The sequence below is a fragment of the Rhinolophus hipposideros genome (genome assembly GCF_964194185.1).
Source record: "Rhinolophus hipposideros genome assembly, chromosome: 11".
Classification (NCBI taxonomy): Eukaryota; Metazoa; Chordata; class Mammalia; order Chiroptera; family Rhinolophidae; genus Rhinolophus; species Rhinolophus hipposideros.
Window position 1 is genome coordinate 75,173,957 of NC_138057.1, and position 23,522 is coordinate 75,197,478.

General features: G+C 37.8%; 1 protein-coding gene across 3 annotated transcripts in view; it reads left to right on the forward strand.

Annotated features, from left to right (window-relative positions):
- The first annotated feature begins 602 nt into the window (after positions 1–602).
- PBX3 (PBX homeobox 3) overlaps positions 603–23,522 on the forward strand; it is a 194,365-nt gene continuing 171,445 nt past the window's right edge. The window contains exons 1-2 of one of the 3 annotated variants that reach the window (XM_081066186.1): positions 603–873; positions 1,786–1,859. In XM_081066186.1, the coding sequence (XP_080922312.1) occupies positions 674–873; positions 1,786–1,859 (274 nt within the window). In that variant the 5' untranslated portion in view covers positions 603–673. Of the gene's footprint in view, positions 874–1,360; positions 1,666–1,785; positions 1,860–23,522 lie in introns of those variants that run through there. The other 2 variants (XM_081066188.1, XM_081066187.1) reach the window with 2 other exon arrangements.

Below are 23,522 nucleotides of genomic sequence, written 5' to 3' on the forward strand. Positions count from 1 at the left end.
CCCATCAATCTGCTGTCCGCCCGGCGCGCGGCCCGCCGGGGCCTTCCATCGGGCTCTGCGCCCCCGCCGCGCCCGCCGGCCCGCTCCCAAACTTTCCTCCTCCGCCCCCCTCGCTCCCCTCAGCTCGCCCGCCGGCCTCCTCCTCCGCCGCCGCCCGCCGCCGCTGCTCCCTCCCCCGGGGCCGCCGGGGCTCGGATCCCGCCTGGCCGAGGCGACGGAGGCGGCGGCGGCGGCGGCGGCCGAGCGAGGGTAGTGCGCAGGCTGGCGCGGGGGGCGGCGGGCGTCCCGGCAACTCGGCCGGCGCTGAGGAGCAAGTTGCGCGGGGCCGCCCGGCGCGGCGCGCGGCGGCGAGGAGGCGGCGCGGCGGCCGCGTGAGGGCAGCGGGCGCCGCTGCCTCCGCCTCCGCCGCGGAGCCCGGCGCTTCCGTCCGCCGCTTGTCCTCAGCCTCGGCGGCGGCGGCGGAAGCCGAAGCCGGGCGCCGGTCCGCACCGCCTCAGCCGCGGGCCCCGCCGGCCGGGCCGCCCCCTCCCCGCGCGGGCGGGGAGCGCGCGGCCGCCTCCCCCTCCCCCTCCCCCTCTTTCTTCTCCTCCCTCATCGCCGCCGCCGCCGCCGCCGCCGCCTCAGCCTTCGCCTCGGCCGCCGCCGCCGCCCGCTCCCGCCCGCGCGCGGCGGGATGGACGATCAATCCAGGATGCTGCAGACTCTGGCCGGGGTGAACCTGGCCGGCCACTCGGTGCAGGGGGGCATGGCCCTGCCGCCTCCCCCGCACGGCCACGAAGGGGCGGACGGCGACGGCAGGAAGCAGGACATCGGCGACATCCTCCACCAGATCATGACCATCACCGACCAGAGCTTGGACGAGGCGCAAGCAAAGTTGGTGTCGTCTCATTAAGCATCTTTTGTGTGTGCGAGGGAGCCGGGTCGGCGGCCGGGTCCGAGCCGCGGGTGGCGCCCGGGGCAGCGGCCTCAGCCTCGGGCGGGGAACTTTCTCCGAAAACCGGCCGCCGGCCCGGGCCTCGCGGGGACTTGCCCGCGCCCCTCGTCACGGGCGGGAGTCGGCAAAGTTGCTCTCGGGGCCCGGGACGGACTTGGCGCCGCGCGGGTTTGGTGCCTTTCTCCCCGCGGCGGTCTGGCCCCTCGGCAGCCCGGCCCCTCGCGCCGGTTCAAACCTCCCGCCCGGACCCCCGTGCAGCCGCCCGGAGAGGGCCGCGGGCCGCCCCGGAGGGAAGTGCAACTTTCTGCTCGGGCCGGGAGGCCGGGCGCGGGGCTCCCCTGGGCCGCCCGACGACTCCGCGGTGCGGGTGGCCGCCCCAGCTCCGCGCGGGGCGCCGGGCGGGCCCTGGGGGGGCCGAGCGCGGGCGGCCAAGTTCGTGGGGAGGGGAGGGCGGCCGTGCAAACTTTGCCGGCTGTCACCGCCCGCTGCCCGCGCCGCGCGGCTCCCCCTGCGGAGGTCGGACGCGGACGCCCCTCCGCGTCATCCCCGCCCGCGGGTCGTCGCCGCCCGCCCCGGGGTCGAGGTTCCCCGCGCGGGTTCGCGCCCTGCGGTCGCCGAGGCTGCCGCCTGCGGGGCAGATGGGTCGCGCTCGGTGCGGGCTGGAGCGGGAGCCGCCGGAGCTGCCCGGCGGTCGCTCACTAGTCAACTTGAGTTTCTGCGGGTTTGCCGGGGTGCGAAAGAGCCTTCCCGCACCGGGGCCGGAATGAAAGCTTAGGTCTAACTTAAAGGAAGGCGCCATATTATTCCATAGGTGATGCTAATACCTTTGTGTTGTGCTGTTTGTTTTTTAGGAAACATGCCCTGAACTGTCACAGAATGAAACCCGCGCTCTTCAGCGTCCTGTGTGAGATCAAAGAGAAAACAGGTAAGACGCGGCGCCCCGCGGTGGGCCTGCGGACTCCCGAGGTGGGGTCGGAGCTACTCCTTCGACTCTCCAGTTGAGAGCTGCTGCTTTTGGGCACCGCCATCTTTGATCATTCTCTCCTTCCCACCTCCTGATCTTGAGGAAAAAAACTGCAATAAATCTGGAGTCGATTTCTCAATTCCGCTCCCGGTGTAAAATGAAGTGTAGATGCGGACGGGGCTGGGTCGCTGTCCCCAGGCGGCCACCCCTGGCTGCAGGCGGGGAGGGGGCCCGGAGCACCGGCCGCCCTCTCCCGCTCCTTTCGCCTTGTTTGTCTGTCAGTTTTTAAAAGGAGCAACGGGAGACTGAATGCCGGGGACCGAGTCCCCGGGAGAAGCATCGCCCGAACTTTTAGTTGGACAGCCTTAAGCGTCAGCTCCACAGATAGAAGAATAGATGCGATTGAACAGACTCCAGTGGCATGTGTGAATTAATGTTGTAGTTGGGAAGATTACTTTTAAGAATCGAGGAAGGGTAATGAAGCATTTAGGTATATGCAATGTATCACATCTATTAATACTTTCAGTAAATTTTATGCTTGAAGTCATTACATTGTAAATATGGTTAATATATTTTATAAAGGAGAAAAGGTTCATAGATGCAGGTTAAACAATTTTTGAAGTATTCAAGGCAGTGAATTTATGAGAGGACAGCTTCTGCAGAAGTGCTGGAATGAAAACTACAAGTACACATTAGATAGATTTCCGGCAATTCATTTCAATTTAATTTTCTTGTTAGACTTTTTAAAATTGAAAATATTTTAGTGTTGAGGTGACAGTAGTGACTCAGGTGGGATTAGAGACTTAATCTAGATGTTTTAGTTAGTAGTTGGTGTTATCTGCCCTGTATGTGGCAAACAAGTACATTAAACAAGCTTTACTGTTGATTTTTTTGGTGTGTGTGGGCTATACAGTATTATAAAGTTGCCATTTTTTAAGTTGAGGCAAAGAAAAGAAAGTTAAAAGTCCAGGATGTAATAGTATTTAAGTGACACTGTTTAAGAGGTTAACTGTGATTGTGTTTAAATTGAGTGTACAAATAATAGCGCACTGCATATAATTGTTAGTTGGTAGGAGAGTTACCTTTCTTTTAAACACATTTTTTACTCTGCAATGATATTTTGATCCTAAAAGTAATCAAGAAAAGATGATGGGTTATTGCTGTTAAAATACATGCTAAAAACATAATTAACAGCAAATACTGAAAGCGTTAAAGAGTACTTTTTCTGCTTTTCATTCATATAGTATGCGTGGTTTCCTAATGGTGAGTGATTCTTTTTAAGATGCATTTTATATTTTGTAAGCCACAGGCATTTTAGATTACTAACTTTTACTCTGTTGATTTTTAGCTACCTTTAGAAAGCATTGTGATTTAAAACGGTAGATAATTTTTATCTGACTATAAAATAAAACATTAAGCATTAAATTTTAAAGATTCTTAGTTTAGAAACCTGAAAGTGCGTAATTCTTAGTAAATTATATTGCGTAATGTCCAAGGATTTTCTTGCTATCAAGGCTCCACTTCAGTTTCTGCTGACAGCTAAGCACTGGGGTATTGACTATGTTGTGAATATTAAGATTGATTCCACTTTATACGGCATTATATTACTAGGGAGAGGGCATTGATATTCTTCCCCCCACCCCCTTCTCATGATTTGTATTTATTTTTTTTGCCTTTTTAAAGTTTGGGCCTAGCCAGCTTGAGAATCAAACCCAGCAAACTGCTTTTCTTGTTTAGACATTTAGCAGCAGGCAGAATTCAATTAGGAAGCATAAGTCCTCTAGTTGCTTATTTGCACAAGACTTAGTTAGATCATTCTGAAAGGAAAGTGTAGTCAACCTCATGTCAAAGGTGAGTTTCGAAAAAGAAACAAGTCTTTTTGAGTCTGGGGATTACTGGCAGAGAGCTTTGGTAGGGCTCTTGCTAGTTAAGAAGCAAAAGGTAGCTGACAAAGGAAATTTTTGTGTTTTGAAATTTGTTTCTGAGGCGTTTAGTGATAACTTGTAAATTAGATCCCCTTTTTGTGCTTTGGCCAGCAGATCCAAGTTTGCACGTTATCTCTTTTGTAAAAAGCCAACAGCCGACAAAGAGTAAAGGCGGCTGTCTGGGCAGAGGCATCTTCCTGCCAGCCTCTCTAAGCTAGAGAGGGATGGGATTTAAGTACCGAATGATTGATGGGGGTGAAGCTCTTTCTCTCCCCTCCTTTCTCCCCTACTACCCATATCTCCACCTCGCCCTCCAAAACTAGTCTTAGAAGGAGACAGGGACTAGTCTTAGAAGGAGACAGGGACGTTGGACTCAGAATCCTTGATTTGAAATAAAACAGCTGTGTAGACATTAGTGTTAGCAAAGCAAAGAAAGCAGGGCAGCAAATTCCAGCCCCCCTCCCCCCAATCTGTTCCCACAGTCATGCTTTGGAAACATCATGAACTTGTAAACTAAGCATTGTCGAATATATGTATATCGTATAATGCTTTAGGCCATTTTATTTAATCTAATAATATAGTATCCAAACATTCATTCTCTGTATTCTGGAGAAAGTTTACCTAGTCATTCATAATAGAAACCTAGAACATTATGTGATGACTCTATTCTGCATAATGGTGGGGTAGAGGGTTGACTAGTGGGGAGGGGGTGGGGATTGTCACTTCAATGGATAATGTCATTTCAGTTGTACTTCTTCTAAAATACGGCAAAATCACTTTAGAAAAATTCCATGTATTTGTAGGTCTTCCAGTCGATTTTGAGGTATCTGATCGGGCAGTGAGCACTGCCAGTTCTGATGTACATGAAGGATTTAGTTTGGAAAACATTTTTTTTCCCCTACTACCAGATATGAAAAGGTGTTTTTCCCTTCTGACAGATAAATGGGTTAATCTACCGCAATTATTTTCTTGTTCAGAGGTAGGGAAAGTATACTTTTACTATGGGATGCTTGCTTTTTCTTGAAAATGTATTCTTTTGTAAAATTCATCATACAATTATTTTGGGGCAGAAATGTCGGTCATTGTTAAATTGTGATATTTATGCATTTTGAAAGCAAATGAAAGCTTATAGGCTTTATAATTAAGACATTTGTGCATTTTAAACTAAGTAAGCAACCAGTGAGAAAATTATGTTAAGATTTTTTTCTCTTGATTTTTTTTTTAGCCATATTTTTATCACCTATTTTATTAAATAAACCTGATGCTATGAGAGCTCATGTACATACTTCTTTTGGTGCATTCCCTCACATCTTTTTGGCCACCTTAATATTGATTGTTGAAGTATTTTCTAAATTCCTTAATTACGACAGTTCAAATGAGGGAAATGGTGCTTTTTGAGAAAAAAAATGTATTTAAAAACATTTTAATGAAAATCCAGTGTTTAGTATATAATCTGAATCATATTGTGAAAAAATGTTGCGTATTTAAAAAGAAAAATCAACACAACCTTTTCCCTTCTTTAAACGGTAGGTTAAATAAAATATTCCATGTTGATAGCTGCCAACCAAACTCTGATTTATTGCCACCACAAACCCTAAATAGCGTTCATTTACTAGTAATGTCTAATGGCATACATGATGGTTTGCCAGATTTGTGGCCTTTGTGAGGCTTATAAGCAGGACTGACTTGGGAAGATCATAAAACTTAATGAACTTCTCTACTGCAGGAGGTGTCCGCAGGGGAAGAGAAAGGCCTGCTTGGCTGGTTGGGCTGGTTGAAGTATTTTTTATGTTTAAGGAGAAGAAAATGGCTATTTAAAATGCTTTACTTTTAAAGGAACCCTCCATAAAAAGAGTCATGAGAATTTTAGATATCAAAAATAGATTAAGAATGTAGCTTGTGAGGTTTTATATGCATTTAGAATACGATTTATATGATTAAACCTTTTACCTTTGCTGTTATAAGTGTGACTAGCTTTCAGAGGGACAAGGTAGTGCTCTGTCACCTTTCTATTTAATTCTGACCCTAAAGGTTTAGAGACTCATTGGAGTCTTCTTTTCTCTGGTCTGTTTCCTTTTATTTATGATTCAATATTAAAATTTGTTCACTTTTCTTAATATAGTGCCCTGTAATTCTTTAATTCCCAGTTTTTAAAAACCAAATATTCCATCAAGTGAAAATTTAACAAGAAAAGTGAAAGTTGTTGTATGTGAGTCTAAATGTTATTGAATATATTGCATATATTCTTTTAGGTTGCTCTTTCAATATTTCCAATATAATTATCATTATTTGTTCCATAGTTTTAAAAACAAATGTACTGTTCCATATACGATTCATTTTGTTTTAATGAACTTATATTCTAGTTTTAAAAAATGTCTTATGGACAACTTCAAATACAAAACGTAGAGTGAAGAGAGAAACTTGAACTCATCCCCCACCTTCAGCAGTTAGCAACATTTGGCCAATCTTGTTTTCTCTGAAGCTCCCACCCTTTTACAATTATTTTGAAGCATATTTTAATGGACCTTTAGCAGTTCAAATTTCATGTCAATTTTAGACATGGTTCATTTACATTGGAAATATTAAATGATTAAACAACAAAAAATACAGTGTATCTTGGAAATATTATAAATTATATTTCTTTATTACAAAATTTTCCTTAATGCAATTTATGAATATTTTTATCATTTTTTTTCTATTTTTGTAAGTTTGTATAACTTACTGGAGCTTTTTTAGGAGGTTTTGAGGGAGGATGTAAAATAATGATGTTTTCCTAACTTTCTTTACTCTTCCTCTTCCATCCTTTCCCATCAGATAATACATGCAATATATTTGTAGAAAACCTAGCAAAAAATCTACCATACTGTTTTAGAATGATTATCTTAAAAATATGGAGCTGTCTTCCAACCCTTTTTTTTCCTCAATAAAAATACTGAATTTTCTTGTGAATACCCACTTGATCTATGCAAGTAATTCTTTGTTCCTCGGTTTTAGTGGACTTCATTTTATAATAGATTTGTGTAGTTTTGGTATTTTATTTGGGAGCTTACTATGTTATTATATTAATTTACATAATTTTATTCCAAATCAGAAGTATATTGCAGTAGCAAAGGAAGCCCTTACTTGCCCCAAAGAGGCACACTGGTTCATCGGCTTTCATAAAATATGTTTGCGTACATTTTTCATACTATGATCCTTTTCCTTTAATTTCGCTTGTACTTTTGGATTTTATTTTGTAACTTTTGCTAAAGGCTCCTTCCGAGACAGGTTTAAGTTTAACATCTTAATTTGGATTATTTAAATTTTGCTACTTTATGTTGGCATTGCTTAGGATGAAGTTATATGAAGTATAGCTATAAAGAATGGAAACCACGTTTCACGAACCACACCCTAAATCAGTCATCACTTTTATACTCATGCCATTGAGGTATCTATTCAGAATAAATACTTAATTCATCAGTACCAACACATCAAGTTAAATAAGGATTTTTAGACTCTTTCCTCTATTTGTGTACATGTGAACATCTTTAGGTATTTATTCTTTCAGTATTGACACTATGAGAATAATGTTTTATTTGTTTTCTCAGCAGGCTTGTGTTTTAGCCATTTATCAGTGTGATCAGCATGATTTAGGTAGTAACTGACTAACAAAGCTTGCACACACCCCCCTCCCATGTTGACCTTTTCAAGCGTTTGCTCTACTTCAGTAGGCCATTTGAGTCTTTAAGTATGAAGAGAGTAAATAATTTACATCACTATGTAGTGTAAAGTGGTCATTTTTTTCAGACCTGACTATCAGATTTTTCAGTTATAGAAGTTAATCAAACAAATTGCTATCACAGCTAGATGGTAGTGTTATATATAACAAATAAATTGTGAGTAATGCTTGAATGAGCCACAAAACATAAACCTTTTTATGCCTTCAGATGTAGAACATACTCGAAAATAAATTTCATTAATCTTTAACACTTGATTCTAATTATCCCCTTTGTAGGCAGAATAGTAATCAGAATCTCTTCTTTATTATCTTTTTCTGGACATATTCCATAAATACAATATGTTTGTAGTTTTGGATGGTAACAGTAGTTCTCTTTGGTACTAAATTTGAGTGTCTAGCCAAAAATTGGTGTGACAGACAGAATGTGTTAAGTTGAATTGGCATAGCATTCTTTTTTTTTTTGACTGACTGTACAAGATAGTAACTGATTAAGACTGGAAACAATTAAAAACAATTATAAAAATGATTGTTAAAAAAGTTTTGTACTTGTTTTCTTCAATTTAAGTGCTTTAAAAATGTTAAGCTGTTTTGAACAATAACCCTTTTTGTGTGATCATATTAATGAGGACTTGGTATACATTGTAATCCTTTTAATGCTGATGATTCCTCACAATGTTTAAACCATTATTTGGGAGACTCAACATATGTTATGGCAAAATGATTTTTTTGTTTGTTTTGCTTTATGGGATACATCAGTTTTCAAAGCAAATTTCTTAGGCATCAGAGTCCAGCAGGTGGCTTTTTACATTAAAAAATTCATAAATTTTAAAATCCCATAAAATTTTATTTCAAATTCAAATTAACTAATTGAGAATGTCAACATTTCCACTGTCTCTATATTAACATTTATAATAGAACAAATGGTTGCATATAGAAATTATCTGCAACATAATCTAAATTAAGATTCTAAACAGGCATTACAGATGCTGGTAACTTTGGCAATTATCATTTTGTTTGGTGAACAGTAGTAAAACAGTGTGCGGTAAAAGTGTTTAGAGAGAGAGGATAAATAAATTGAACAGTTTTGCAATGCAAAGTGGTTTGTGGTGTTTTTGAGGATTTCTTGGCTCTCTCTTAACTGCTATTGTGAGCCTGGAGCAGATTTCCCCATTGCTAATGCCCTAGAAGTATTAATTCACTTTGATATGCTAATTAGAGGGCATTATGCAAGAAATGAGATTAAGTGGCAGCATGAAGCCATTTGCCTGTCAGTAAATTGAGAGCTTTAGCATCAGGAGGAGCTTTGTTTTTTTTTTTTTTTTTTTTTTGAGTTTCTCTTGGTTTTGCATATAAATAAAATTGATTGAAAGGTCTAGAGAAGCTTCTAGAACATTGGTGGTTCTCCCCCCCCCCCATGATTATTTAAACGTAATGTTACAGAATTTTTCTGAATACTAATTGACCTAATTGGAGATACGAATATGAAGTTTTCATTGTGCTTTTTATATATGCAAGTTTACCAAGAATTTTGTGTTGTCTAGTCTTTTTTTCCCTAAAGCCTAATTTCAGTAACACGGTTAGTGAACTGTTATCAACCTCTTTTCAGAAGTGCAAACTTCCGAGTGTGCGTGTGCACCAGTGTCTTCATTAAACTGAACTTCACAAGAATATTTTCTTCACTAGGAAAAGAAGAAAGAAGTTGAATTGGGCTTCAGGAAACTATCTTCTAAATGAGCACTGAGACTGACTTCAATACCTAAAAGCTGAAACAATTAGAATTGATAGTTAAGCTCTGTCCCAACCTGTGGGATTTATTTTTCAACATATATCTGTTGTGTAAGATTACCATATTATTTGATTTTCACGTTGAAGACGAATTGCATACTTGATTCTGATTTTGCTGACTTTTGTGTTTTGAGTCAAGGCCTTTGATTTTTCTCTCTATAAAACAACTATGTGATTTTATATATTTTGTGTGGAAATGCAAGACTGGTGGACCGGGAGGAGAACAGAACTCGGCCTGTAAAAAAAATTACGGTTTCCTCAAATATGGAACTTCTACCTGTGTAAACCATTGCTAGAGGTAGAATTGCAAAACCCTGGCCTAACTACACTTCAGTGTGGTTAGATAGGAATGAGTTTGGATAAAGCATTCATCTTGAGGCTTGGTTCTAGTGTCTGAATTCCACCACTGTCTGACTCTAGACCCAACAAACCATAACTTCTCTTCAGAGCCATATGGATTATTTAGTCACCACAGCTGCCATGCATACACACTACCAAGGCTGGCATCTCCTCGGTGTGCATGTGTGGTGCCTGTTAATGGTAATGGGAGTTAGGAATGTGCACACAGCGCGCGAAGAGAGTCTCTCCTGAGACAAAAGTCCTGATTACATTTCTCAGTGAGGAGGACTTCATGTACCCACACATTAGCTGATCTTCTAAATGAAATACTTGGTTACTTTGCATTCTCATTCCCTTCTCAGAATCCCTGAACTATTTAAATCAATGAATCCTCATTAGTCTCTGATTACTTGCAAAATTTCATTTAAAACATATGAAGTTATTTTTGATTGAAATGGGAACAAAAAGCTTTTGAAATTGCATATTATTTTTTAGGCAAAAGGTTTCTACAGGCTTTCAGACACACTAATAAGCCTTGTAAATAGGAATTTATAAAATAATTATTGGGTGGGACTTCTGAAATACTTGAGTGGCATTAGATGGGTAAATCATTGCATTTTAAAATACATGTATTATATATGTGTATGTATATATAATGTACATAAGTGAAATGGCAAGTTTATATGTGCATATTATGTAGAAACCTACTATCCAAGTATTCTCCAATGAGAAAGAATAGACTTAAGTGGTCTCACAAGTTTCTTTTCTCCCCCTTCTTTAAGAAAAAACAAAACCAAAAAACAAACAAAAAAACCCCCCAAAAAACCTAAGGATGAAGGTAGTTGGAATTCATAGTCAGATATATCATTTTCAACTTGGAATAGGAACTAGAACAGGAAATTGATTTTATATTTATTATGAAAGCAAGAACTCTGCCACCAACTGACAGCCATCCATGTTTTAGTTTTGTGATAATTGTTCACACACATTACTCTGTAGTTGCCTCAGATTATTTATAATGTTGATTGGGAGTATTGGTCCATGAAAAGGTATGTGTATAATGAATATCTTTAATTAAACCAAGTAATATTGGAATGTTTTATTTTCCTTTTACATTGGATCTTGTGTCTAGGATTAACTGTCAGTACTGGTAAGAACAAGTTACAGTAGATTGTGCAATGATTTCTCTGGCTTCATGGATATATTTATTACTATTTTTGAACAAATTATACTAACATGAAAAGTTGTGTTTGAAATGATTGTGTGGTAGATAAGGCGATACATTACAGGAATGGTTGGGTTTATGGAGCTTTATGTAGAGGTTTTCTCAGAAATTATAGCACAGGGCTGTCACTATAAAACCCAGTGATACAGTTGGTAATAATATACAGTGAAGATATTTTTAGATTTTTCACTTGTTATTCAAATAAGTGAGAACCCTCTAGTTTTTCTCGTCATATTTCTTTTTTGGAATAAGTATAGAGGAAAAAAATGAAGGAAATTCTTTTAACTGTGTATGGGATGTGGGTGTTTGACTTACCTGAATTTCTCTTTGCTTACCACTTGTTAGAGCAGTGATGTGATATTGAGAATATCCTTAGGAACTTACTGACGTCTTGATTCTTGACCTTTTGACTGATCAGGTATAGAAACAAAAGTGCCTGAAGAGAATGAAATGATGGACTCTATAAACATAAATGCTATTATGTCAATGTATTAATGAACTAATTTTGATTTACCTAAATTCATGACACTTGTGGTTAATAAAGGAAATATTTATTCCTTTCAGTATAATCAGTCTAACAATGTTACAGTTTCTAACATTAAACCAATTATTTTTTGACTGCTTATCATTATGACTTTTTAATTACCATGATTATTATGTCACTTTTAAATTTCAAAATATTGGCTTGATATCTAATAATGTTTTCAAGAACCACACTATAATCAGTGTGTATGCTTTGTTTTAACTTGAAAATTAGGAGTTTAAAGTTTATACTTAGTTGACTGCTGTTCAGTGAGTGAATTATTTTATAAATACAAACTTTTTTCCAGTTAAAAAAAGTAGATGTCAGCCATTGTAATGTGAGAAAATGGGTAAGTTGTTCCCATAAAGTTTTCCCTTTCGATTTTAAATGTTAAAATTGATGGCCAAGCCATAGAATTTCTAAACCTATTCATCTTTAAGCAATTATAATTTCCTGTGCTTTAGTATAGGCAAGGAAAGGCAAGGCTCTCCCCTCCAGAAGATTCCATTTAATAATGACAACAATAAAAACTATCATTTACTGAGCACCATCTGTGTGCTAGGCATTGTGCTAGGTACTTTACATGCATTAAAAAAACAACAACAAAAACCCAATTCCCACTTGGAAATTTGAAAACACAGTTTTGGGGGAAAAATTCATATAATGCAGGTGACGTATAATATTTCTTAAACTTGCAGCAACTCTCCAAGGTAGGTATTTTAATTCTCAATTTGTGGATGAGAAAACTGACAGAGAGAGGTTAGGTAGTTTACCCATGACCCCACGAGTGGCAATCCATCCAGGCTGTCCTTGTTCCAGAGGTGGCTATGGAATCTCAGTGGGCCAAGAAAGGAGTGGAAATTGAGGATGCAAAGAAGATGGCAGAATCTGAGCTTAAAAAAATGTGGTCAGGTCCAAAGTGACACTGAGTGGCAGCAGAGCTGTGGTCAGCACTAGTGTAAATATTTGTAGACAACCATGTTTTACAGACTTCAGTTTAATGGCAAAAATCTGCCCTAAATGCCTCAGTAAATATATGCTGGAGAACAGAAGCCTATTCACTGAAGAAACAATTGACTTTAGCTTCTCTGTTGTTAAAGTGGCCTCTAGTGATGGTGCTGCAGTGACTAGATAGAGCAGAGGAGAATGGCTTCCTCCTGGCTGGTGGGCTGGCAGTTTCACTGGCACTGCCAAATGTACTTCCTATTTGTTGTGCAAGGGAATTGGAACAGTGAGGCATTTATCATATCATCCCCTACTCCTCATGCAAGCAAAAAAGGAGAAGTTGTCAATGAAAGAAAAAGAACTGTAATCGCACATTTACATATGCTTCTAATTGTTGATTTGGGGATTTTCTATGAATATAGCTTCACAAAACAGATGCTGTTTAAGAAAAGGGGGAACATAATTTTGTGGGCAATGAATTAAGTGTTTTTGTGGCCCTCTCATCCGTAGCTAGGAGCAGTTTGTGGACCGCGTCTGTGAACGCGGCTCATAATTGTTTTTCACACATAAGTTATGCAAATGAGCTTTTATGGCAACTGGCATAACAATTAGCATCCTCCAGCAATATTTTAGCAGGTTAATTGCAAAATTTCTAAATTGTACATCTGACTTGTTAATTAGGCATGACAGAGGTGGTAAAATAGTTATCTTCAGGCAGTGGCAGCCAGGAGCTGCTTGAAATGCAAAGAGCAACGATTGATTGGATTTGAGGGTTACAATTGTGGGAGCACTGCTGTTGTCAAGTGCCGCTGAGCAGCTCTGCTCCATCAGTTGCCTCAGAGCAAGAACCACGTAGTTGCTGCGAGTATCCTGCCATTTACAAATCTGCTTTATTTAACTCTACAACTCTCCCATTCCAACCTATACGAACTGTTTGTTTCATGCAGTTTCATTCTGCATTGGGATCCTTGAGATGAGATGGGCCACACAAAAGAAATGATCTTGTGCTTGAATTTCAGGACCCTGGAAGTTTACTTTCTGTTTTAAAGTCCATCCCCGTATTTTTCACTTAAAAAAAAAGCAGATTCAAATTCCCTGTAAATTTCAGTTCTTCAGGCTTTAAATATGATTGTTTACTTTTTAATGATTTAACTCTTAAACGTTTCCTTTGTGCTTCATGTATTTATTGCAGGAAAATACTGTTCTCTGTATTTTTTAGTTCTAGCTCTTCTTTAGGTACAGGGGAGGAAAAGAATTCAATATAAGGGTTGCATACAGTGAACAAGTTCACTTTGTGGAATTTATAAAATAATCAGCATAGCATATTATTGTGATATTGTATACCTCTAATAAGATTTTCTATCTATGGTATATTTTTAAACACATTTTTTTCAAAACCAATTGTATTTAGATTTGTGTGGTCTATTTCATAGGTTTAATTGGATAACAATAATTTGGTAAACATAAACATTAGTGAACAGAGCGTGATGGCACATGTGTATCTGTTCCAAAATGAACCATGCCTTTTGTGTTTAAATTAGGCTAATTACGTTTTTCTGTGCATATAGTACCTACAAGTACACCGAATATGAAGTTAAGCATGTGTGAAATTTGATGTCACCTTTGAATTCACATATACTCTCTTGATTAAACCACATTGTGTTTAATGTTGAAATGTTATATTTTCATTTAAAAAGTAAATGTTCTACATGTGCAGCTGTACCAATATTTTACATTTTCTTGTGACATGTGTATATGGAGGAAGTGCCATTTATGATATGTTGTCATCAATAATTTTGTCACTGAGAATAAAAGGCTTTAAACTCATCCACCCACTGGAACGTTTTATCATATTTATTTTAAGAGATATGAAATTAGTGAACAATTGAGCTCTTTATATGTAGAAGATGCAAATGTAACTGAATATTTACCATTAATGAAGTGCAACATAAATATCTCAGTGCCAATAAATTATACATAGCGATAGTGTATTCTATAGAGATCTAATAAATAGTTCCTTTTTTTTCTAGATCCTTTAGCTACATTCTTTATGATGGTGTAATTTATAGCCAATGGAGATATTAAATATTGGTTAACTTTTTAGAGTGATCTATTGAATTTGAAAATATTGTATTTTGAGTAAGAGTAAAACATCGTTCCAAATCATTACGTTTACTGATTAAATGCTTACTGATTTTTATCCATCACTGTAGTCAACAATTCAAGCAAGAGTTTACTACAGTAATGCTTCAATGGATAATATTTGGAGTAGAGTAACCATTTTAATGAGGTTCATCGAGAGAGATTCAGTAGGGAGCATTTCAGGTGTATTATGGCTTTTGTCTTGTCATGAGCCGCACGTCTCTATAACATTAGAGAAAAAGATACAGAGGCCCACTCATCTCAGTTAAAATTTTTTTTAAAAGCCAAAACAACCAAAAAACACCTTTCAAGCAAAGTCTGAGCAGAAAGATAGTAGTAACTGTAGGCAGCACTGCATGTTTTTAGGAAACTTGATAAGTAAATACCATTTCTGTAGGTTAAATTTCCATCACATTCTTAACTGTCCCAATATTGATCCCCCTACAGAGGAATGAGACTGAAGTCTGGTAGTTATTAGTATAAAGAGGGTCAGCTGCAGAGACCGGTCCCTAGCAGAGGCTCTCATGGTAATGATGCTGCTATTTATAGATCCCCATTTCATTAGTTGCAGAGTTTCAAGGAAGAGATTTTCTCTAGGGGAAATGGATACTTGAAGTTCATTTTCTTCCTCACATTAAGGCAGAAACATGAACAACCTTCAGCATAGGACATACGATTACAATATTTTTGCAGGGGCAGTTTATTTCCTAAATATGTTTGCAACAGTAAATGTTGTAAATTTAAAACATAATGTAGGAATTCAGATATGCTAGTTGCCATTCTGGCTGAGCGTGACTACGCACATTGTTTTATTACCCTTGTCATTTTTTCTTGTAAAAATTATTAAATTTTTAGAAACTATGCAAAGCTGAGTACAACTATAACTATTCCTTTTCTTTAGAATGCTCGAAGCCCATGAAGGCGTTAATTGATTGCAAGAAGTGCAGTTTCAAAAAAAAAAAAAAATACAGTCCACCCACAATGTATATCTATCTGTATCTATTTGTAAAATAGGTAATTGTGCTTTCTTTCTCAAATTCTTGACGTTTGAATTATTTTTTTTTCCCTTTAAGAGAATATTTACTTAGTTAGTATTCACTTAATTAGAACTGACTGTTTAATGTTTTCTGGGAGGGTATTTATGGTATTTTCTTTGCTATATTTGCATTCCAGAAATTAAGTCCCCCTGCCATTATTCGGCGAGCCTTTCATACATTAGAATGATGAATTGAAAGCAGAAATGGGAAAAAGACTGCAATGCAATGAAAATTTAATCAGCGTCTTCTGCTGCTTTAATAAGGCAAATAATTCTTATTGGCCGCTGTGTTAAGGTTTCTAATATTTAATTCATAACAAACCTTGCATTATTCTGCAGTAGCATCGACAGCTCCACTTTGCTGCCTGCCAACAGGCAACCATAAAAACTTAAAAGCAGATGTAAATGTCTAAAACAGGGAGAATGATTAGATCTAAAGCGGTCAAAAAAATCAACAATATTGTGAAAGAGTTTGATGGATCTCTGTATTTAGTGATGCAAAAATGATATTAATTAAACTTACTTGAGCAGATTTTTTTTTTTTTTGACTTGGAGGTAACCTTTTTACAAAGCATAGCTTTTGATGCCTGACCAAAGACTCCCAAAGAAAGCAAATGTCAATACAGTGTTGATAATAAGCTTCTTTAAACTGGATATACAAACTTTCCCATTAATACTAGAAGTATCTGGTTTATATTCCTGTGTATATGAATTCTCTCAGCAAATGCAATGCTAAAATTGAGCTAATGGAATAAAATGTTTTATCTTCAATTAACCCAGTTTGAGAAAAGCAGTAGCTTTCACATTTTCTCCAATTTTTGTTAAAAATGCCTTTAAAAAATTTGTCACATGATTAAAGGGACTATGTGTTTTTATTGCCTAACCTGAATTTAATGATTCTGTAAATAATAGCATTCATCTTTCTAGATTACCATCTAGATTATCCAAGTCTTCTGTGTTAGGTTATGTTGGGCACTAAATTGGAATGTGAAGAAATGAACAAAAAGATATTGTTACCGATTACATGTAAACAGCCTGAATCATTCAAAAGGATGTGGAGAAGAGTATTTCTGTAGTGTGAAGCCAGAGAAAATGGCAACCTGCCAAAGCTAGGTGCAAGCTCTTGTTACATGGAAGGGTTGGGCCTGTTCTCATTTCTTCTTGAAATGGCTTAATTGGTGTCAGCACCCCAGGGATAAAGGCCTCTAACACTGAAATCCACACGATTCACCCTGTCTCTGCTCAGTGTAGGGAAACTGGTAACAACTGGTGGTGAATGAGGAGTGAACGGTGCTGTAACAATACTCGATGATGTTTGGGATGACAGAAATTAATACGCACTTGCTTGAAGAAAGCAATGATTAATGGCAGTGAGCACAGGAATGCTGTCCCTTCTTTTACTCCACTTTGATGGGGATTGAAAAGCAAAAGGCTGTTTTCATTCTCTGTAGAAAGCAGAGGTCACACAGAGTACATTATAGCAATTTTTCCTCTCTGGTTTTTTTTTATTTAATAAATATTATGATAAGCATAGATTAGATACATTTTTTTTATCAAAGCTTAAAAGGATATTTTATGTCACTTAAACATTGTTGTTTATGCATAAAAAAAATCACACATTCTTTTCACGTGTTAGATCATTTCCCTTCATGTCAGAATAATTAGTGTAATTAGGAATTAAAAAAGCCCACAAACATGCGGTTGTATTAATGCTGTTTACCGTTATGTAACTAGAATCAAAAGGGCTTAGTTTTCTAAAGACTTCTAGGACAGGATGGGGACAGGAATGTTGCAGGGGCTTGCAGGGGCTTTCACCTTTTTTCCGCCCCTTCCCCGGTTTTTCTCAGTGAATGTTTGACGTAAATATATTTTGCAAGGTACTTGCACTTGTCAGCAGCTTTCTTAGCCATTTGATAAAGATTCTTTATTCTACAAGAAAGCCTGAAATAACAGAACTGTACTTTGGATAATGAATTCTTCATCTGTGGAGAACTTTAAAACAAAGTACAGTGTTGGCATTTTTTTCTTTTGAGTGAGAAGGCTGATATATCTTTTGGATCCGACAGGAAGACATAAATTAATAGAGTTCTGGAGTTCAGTTTCTCATTAATAATCCATTTTGTCATGGTTCTTGGCATTGTCAGCCTAGTAGCTGGTTCATATTTTGCTAAAGGATAAAAGCAGATTATGTTTAAGGCACAAAGCAAGAATAAAGAGTTTATCGCCTTTTGGAGGAACTACATGCTATAAGAAAAATACTGTTTTGTATAAAGTTTCAAGTTTTAGTTAGAAATACACTGTACATTTTTCATAGGTAAAGCTTTTATTTTAAGATCTGAAATGGTTCTTGGAACCTTAAGGTATTAGAGTTTTAATCATTGTTTAGATAGAGTTGCCTTTGCTGATTATTTGTAAAGGTTTGTTTTTCAGGGACAGTTATGGTAGACTTAAGACTGTTTATATATACATATGTATATATATACATATCTTTAGAATGCTAGACGTTAGGATATGCAGTTCAAAAAGAAACTCAGAAAAGTCACTATTCCTCTGTTGTACTGGTAGTTCTAGATAGTGTATTACCTCTGCCTATTTTCCAGGCATGGGATCCTTTACAGCTGCTGTGAAGGCTGTGGAATTAACGATCTAAAAAATCCAATCAGTAAAATAAAAGTTTTATTTCTAATTTGATAATCCTGTACTGAAGCTTTTTTATGGAAGCTCCAGAAATGATTATTCATAGATATTGAACCCAGTCACAGGTTCTCACAGGTAACATTTAAAGTTGTTTGCATTTTAAAGAAATTAGTTCTTGTAAAAATTGAAATACCACACCCTCCTTGATATTTGATAATATGGTCACTGGTGAACTGAGATCCCCCATTATTTAAGGGCAGGAAACAAGCTGAAGGAAAATGGATATAAAATAATACCAGGTTTTTTTCATGCATTTAAGAATTTTTATTTTTAGTGTGTTATTTGTATTGCAAGTCTTTTACAGGCACATTCTTAGACATAACAAACTGAAAAATAATGTTTCGTCTTAAAACTTGGGACTTGTGTTACCATTTCCAGGTATCCCTACCTTTTTATTCATTTTAAAGCTTCTAAGTAATGCATGTGGGATATGCAAAGTCATAAATCTAGAGTTGATTATTGAGGTAACAAGCTATGAGAAAAAGAGAAGGGTATATCTGGGTTATAAGGTGAAGGAGTATTAAATTATGACCTAATGGGGAGAATTATGAGAGATTTACTTTACTTAGAAGGGCTTATTATAATTTAAAATCTTGATGTTTTCTGGGTCATTAAAGTTCATTGGATAAAATTGGGCAAAGTTAATAGTGGTATGCTAGAAAGATGCATTTAGGAATGGATGGACAATAGTTTTAGTTTCCATGCTCCAGGATATTGTAAGCTGCTAGAGTGCAGGGTCTAGCTGTCGTTTGTGTGTGTGTGTGTGTGTGTGTGTGTGTGCGTGTGTGTGCGCATTTAACACACAAACTATGTGTTAAAAATAACTTATTTTTAAATAAATGAGTAAATGCTTTCTCTACATGTTATCTGATACCATGTTTCCCCAAAAATAAGACCTAGCCGGACTTTCAGCTCTAATGCGTCTTTTGGAGCAAAAATTAATGTAAGACCCCATGTTATATAATATTATATTATATTAGACCGGGTCTTATATTAACGTTTGATCCAAAAGATACACTAGAGCTGATTGGCCAGCTAGGTCTTATTTTTGGGGAAACACGGTATGTCTGCTGAGTATATTAAATCTGATATTGCATTCTTCTAATCCTTTATATAGAAATTTATCTTAACTGTGACAACTATGTACAATATAAGAAAACTGCCATAACTATAATACTTACCTGGATCTTAAGTAATTTATATGCAAATTATATGTAAAAGTAATTTATATGTATTCTCCCATTATTGTCATTAATGGTAATATTTATGCTGAGAAAAATCAATGGTGAAACTACTGTTAACATGCTTGGGGTTGAGTATCATTCATCTTTGAAGTTTTTACTTTAAAACTAGGTGTGATAATAAGCAATCTATTTCATAGCTAGGCAATACTTGTGTGTCTCCAAATAGTAGTTTTGAATTATGATGATTTAAGACTTGTTTCTCTACACAGTTGGGAGGGACATTTGTTTTAGTACATTATAGTGAAATTTTAAAGAGTAGATTTTGACAAGAGACATTTTGCTGACACAGAATATTTTGTTCATTTTGACTCTCAAATAAGTTCTTCTGTCATAATGATTGATTTATATTCTTTTAGACTGTACAGTTTTATAACTGAATTTTCTATCTATAAGGTACAAAAATCCATGTTTAAGTTAATGATAAATTAAATAATTATCTTCAAAGGTGACAGATTGGTCACGTGTATTTGAGTAGTCCAAAGATTAAGCTAATATTAGTTCAAGTGTACTATGATTATGAGTTATTGAAATGAATGCTAGTTTTAAATTTAATGTGGTCTGGCCTGGTGGCTCAGGTGGTTGGAGCGCGGTGCTCCTAAAGCAGAGGTCGCCAGTTTGATTCCTACATGGGCCAGTGAGCTGCGCCCTCTACAGCTAAGATTGTGAATAACTGCTCTCCCTGGAACTGGGCTGCCATGAGTAGCCAGATGTTGACATGAGCTGCCATGGGCTATTGTGTGCTGCCAGGAGCGATCAGTGGCTTGCGTGAGTGGCTGGCCGCCGGCATGAGCCGCGCAGGCTTCTGAGTGCTGCCGTGGGCTGGGGAGCGCAAGGCTCATAGTACCAGCATGGGCCAGGGAGCTGTGTCACACAACTAGACTGAGAAACAATGGCTTAAACCGGAGTGGGGGTGGGGGGAGGTGGGAGAAGGGAGGGAAAATTTTAGCATGATTGGGAACACAGAATATAGTAAGGTATCATTTACTTAATTGCTCTTTTTTTGGTCCTTTTGGATTTAGTTTTAATTACATAACTTACCTGGACTACAGTCACTATTGAACTATTTACCTTCTATTTTGAACCAGCCACTGATCTGTTGTTGCTTATCAGATGGGAAAACCTGGGGAATCATATTTTGTATTCACTTGCTTTGTTGACTGTAACCCTTAAAGCAATTTTAAACAGAAAAAAAACAAAACAAAAACCACCAACTTCTAAATATTTGTAATGCAAATCCATTGGAAGTAATTTTGTCACAGATTTTTCTCAATGGCAGTACCAAAAGACCATTTCAAGTGACTAGTGAATTTGGTGAATGCTAAGTGGTAAGTTAGTGATTCTCAAAGTTTTTCATCTCAGGATCTTTTTATACTCTTAAAAGAATTTTTGTTTATGTGGGTTTAATATCTGTCAGTGTATATTGTATTAGAAATTTAAAAATATTTATTAAACTAATTTACAAATTATAAACCTGTTATATGTTAACATAAATAACATTTTTGTAATTATCAACTCCTTGTTATCCTAAACAACATTTTTCAAAACAAAACAAAATGGTGAGGAGAATGGCATTATTTTACATTTTTGCAAATATCTTTAATGGCAGGCTTACTAGACGACAACCTGGATTTTCATATATGCTTCTGATTCAGTCTGTTATATGGTTGATGTGTATGAAGAAATACATCTGACCTCACATGATAATGATTGGAAATGGGAAGATTATTTTAATAGCTTTCTTAGGTCATTGTGGATATTCTGTTTTGATATTACACCAAAACTTGACAAGTGGTAGTTTCTTAAAGATTAGTTCAAATGTGGAATTTGAAACCACATTAATAAACTTTTCTACTTTGATTCATTAAATTTTATTAATCTAGTTTGCAGTTTGAATGGCTCATCTACTCATGCATTATTTTGTAGCACCATGTCTTGGTTATTTGAAAAATATCGGTTCACTGAGTTACATCTATCATCTAAATATAAACACATCTCATGAGATAAAAAATTACAGTTGTTCACATTACCACCAAATTTATCAGAGAAGTTTTTAAGTACCGGGAAGCTGTCACACAGGGTGGAGACGTGTTTCAGAATTCTAGTTTTTTTAAAGAAAGCTCAAATTTTCTCATAGTTGTTTTCCTTGAAGTAACAGGTTTACTTAGTCCATTTTCTAAAAAATGTCTGGTAGATATCCAAGTTGAAGTAACCAGTTTGTCAGTCATTCTTTTTTAAGCAGCTAGTTGAGCTTGCAACTCAGTTATACAAATGCTTTTCCTCATACTTAGTATGTAGCAGAAGTGTTTGTGTATAGTATGTAATTTCTATTTTGTCACACAGAATATTAAAAAGACAGATATTCAAGGTGTAATTAAAAGAATAATTTTTACTGTTTCATCAAGGACATCCTGAAGTGAAACTGGCTTTTTATTATTATTAACCTCATTACTTAGTGGTAAAGAAGACAATGACTGCTAGCACAGTTTCGTGCCACTGCCTTGTTCTGTGCTAAGGCCCCAGCAACTTTATCCACCTTTACTTGCGCACCATCAGTGCAAATGTCTACAGTGAAAAAGACAATAACCTCTTATATTGTAAAAATAAGTTTTACTTTATGGACTTCCGAAGGGATCTTAGGAAGTGCCAGGGGTCCACAGGCCACCGTTTGAGAACTGCAAGTCTATGTAAAATGAACTATAAATAAAATGTAACTTGCCCTAAGACCATTATTTTATCTTCATCTATAATACCTGCATAGAAAAGATGACCTGAAAAGAAACAGGTTTTTAGTAGGCAATTCCTGAAGGCAACGGAATACATCCTCAAGTCATGATTGTGATCCTCTGGGAGTATTAAGTGACTCTACAAGTAATGATGTTCTGATGAATATTCTTAAAATTAAGATAGCTTTGAGAAAATCGACCCTATTATCAGTCTTGACTGCACACATGAAAGCAAAATGACAAATCAACAGATGCACATTGGTTGATTCCACATATTCCATGCAGATATTTCATAACCTTCCTCGGGTTCCTGATCAAGTCACAGAGTGAATGTTTACAAAATAAGGGAGTTGGACTAGGCGATTTCCAAGGTCTCATTCAGCTTTAATATTTAAATGTATTTTTAGAAAGCGATTTGGCCTGTTTAATCAAATTGGTATAATTTGTGCTATTGTCATCACAAAGTTTAAGCATTAATGTTGTTTTCACAATATTGAAAGATGGAATGTATAGAAGAGGAAAGGCAGAGGACTTGTTAATGGAGACGGCTTCTAGAACACGGGGGTTTTAAGTGGCAGGGAAGAAGAAATTTGAGAAGCACATTGCTAGGTATTTAACGTATCAGAGGAATCTTTTTGCTCTTTACTAGAATAGCAAAGAAGGAAAATTTGAGTTCTGAAACAACACCAAGGCCTGTAAATTGGAGAATCTGCCATTGGTATGTCCTGATACTGCCATGTGTAGTATGAACTACTGAAAAATCTCCAAAGTAAAAAGTGGATCAGAACATTAAATAATTTTGATTCTGAGGTTTTCTTGGATCCATTAATTGCATTCTGACCATACAGCTGTAGTTTTTTTGAAGGTTTTTGAGAATATTTATTTTTGCTTTTTAATAGAAAGAAAACTTTTCTTTTTTCTTTTTCTTTTTTTTACCACCAGAGTTCTGCATGAATATTGTTACATAACCTGGGGAAAATAAGCCGCAAATTTTGAGGGTGAATCCACTCAGAAGATAATAGTAAATTTTAAAAAGATTTCTATAAATGTGACTATGACATTGAGATTAAACCATTCGTAATTGAAGTCATATTATGTTATGTACAAAGAGCTAGCATTGTTTCTGCAGTAGCGTAGATGTCTTCAATGACCGCTTCAAGGAAGTTCCCGTCATCCAACTTAATGAAGCCTGCATTCTTTGCGTACTAACTGCGCATTTGAGGCTGTATTTCCAGGTCAGACCTTGCGGATTTGAGCAGATGAGGCAAGAATGAGATCTTTGGCTGAATTTTCTCGAATGGCTCCAGTAGCACTGCTGGTGA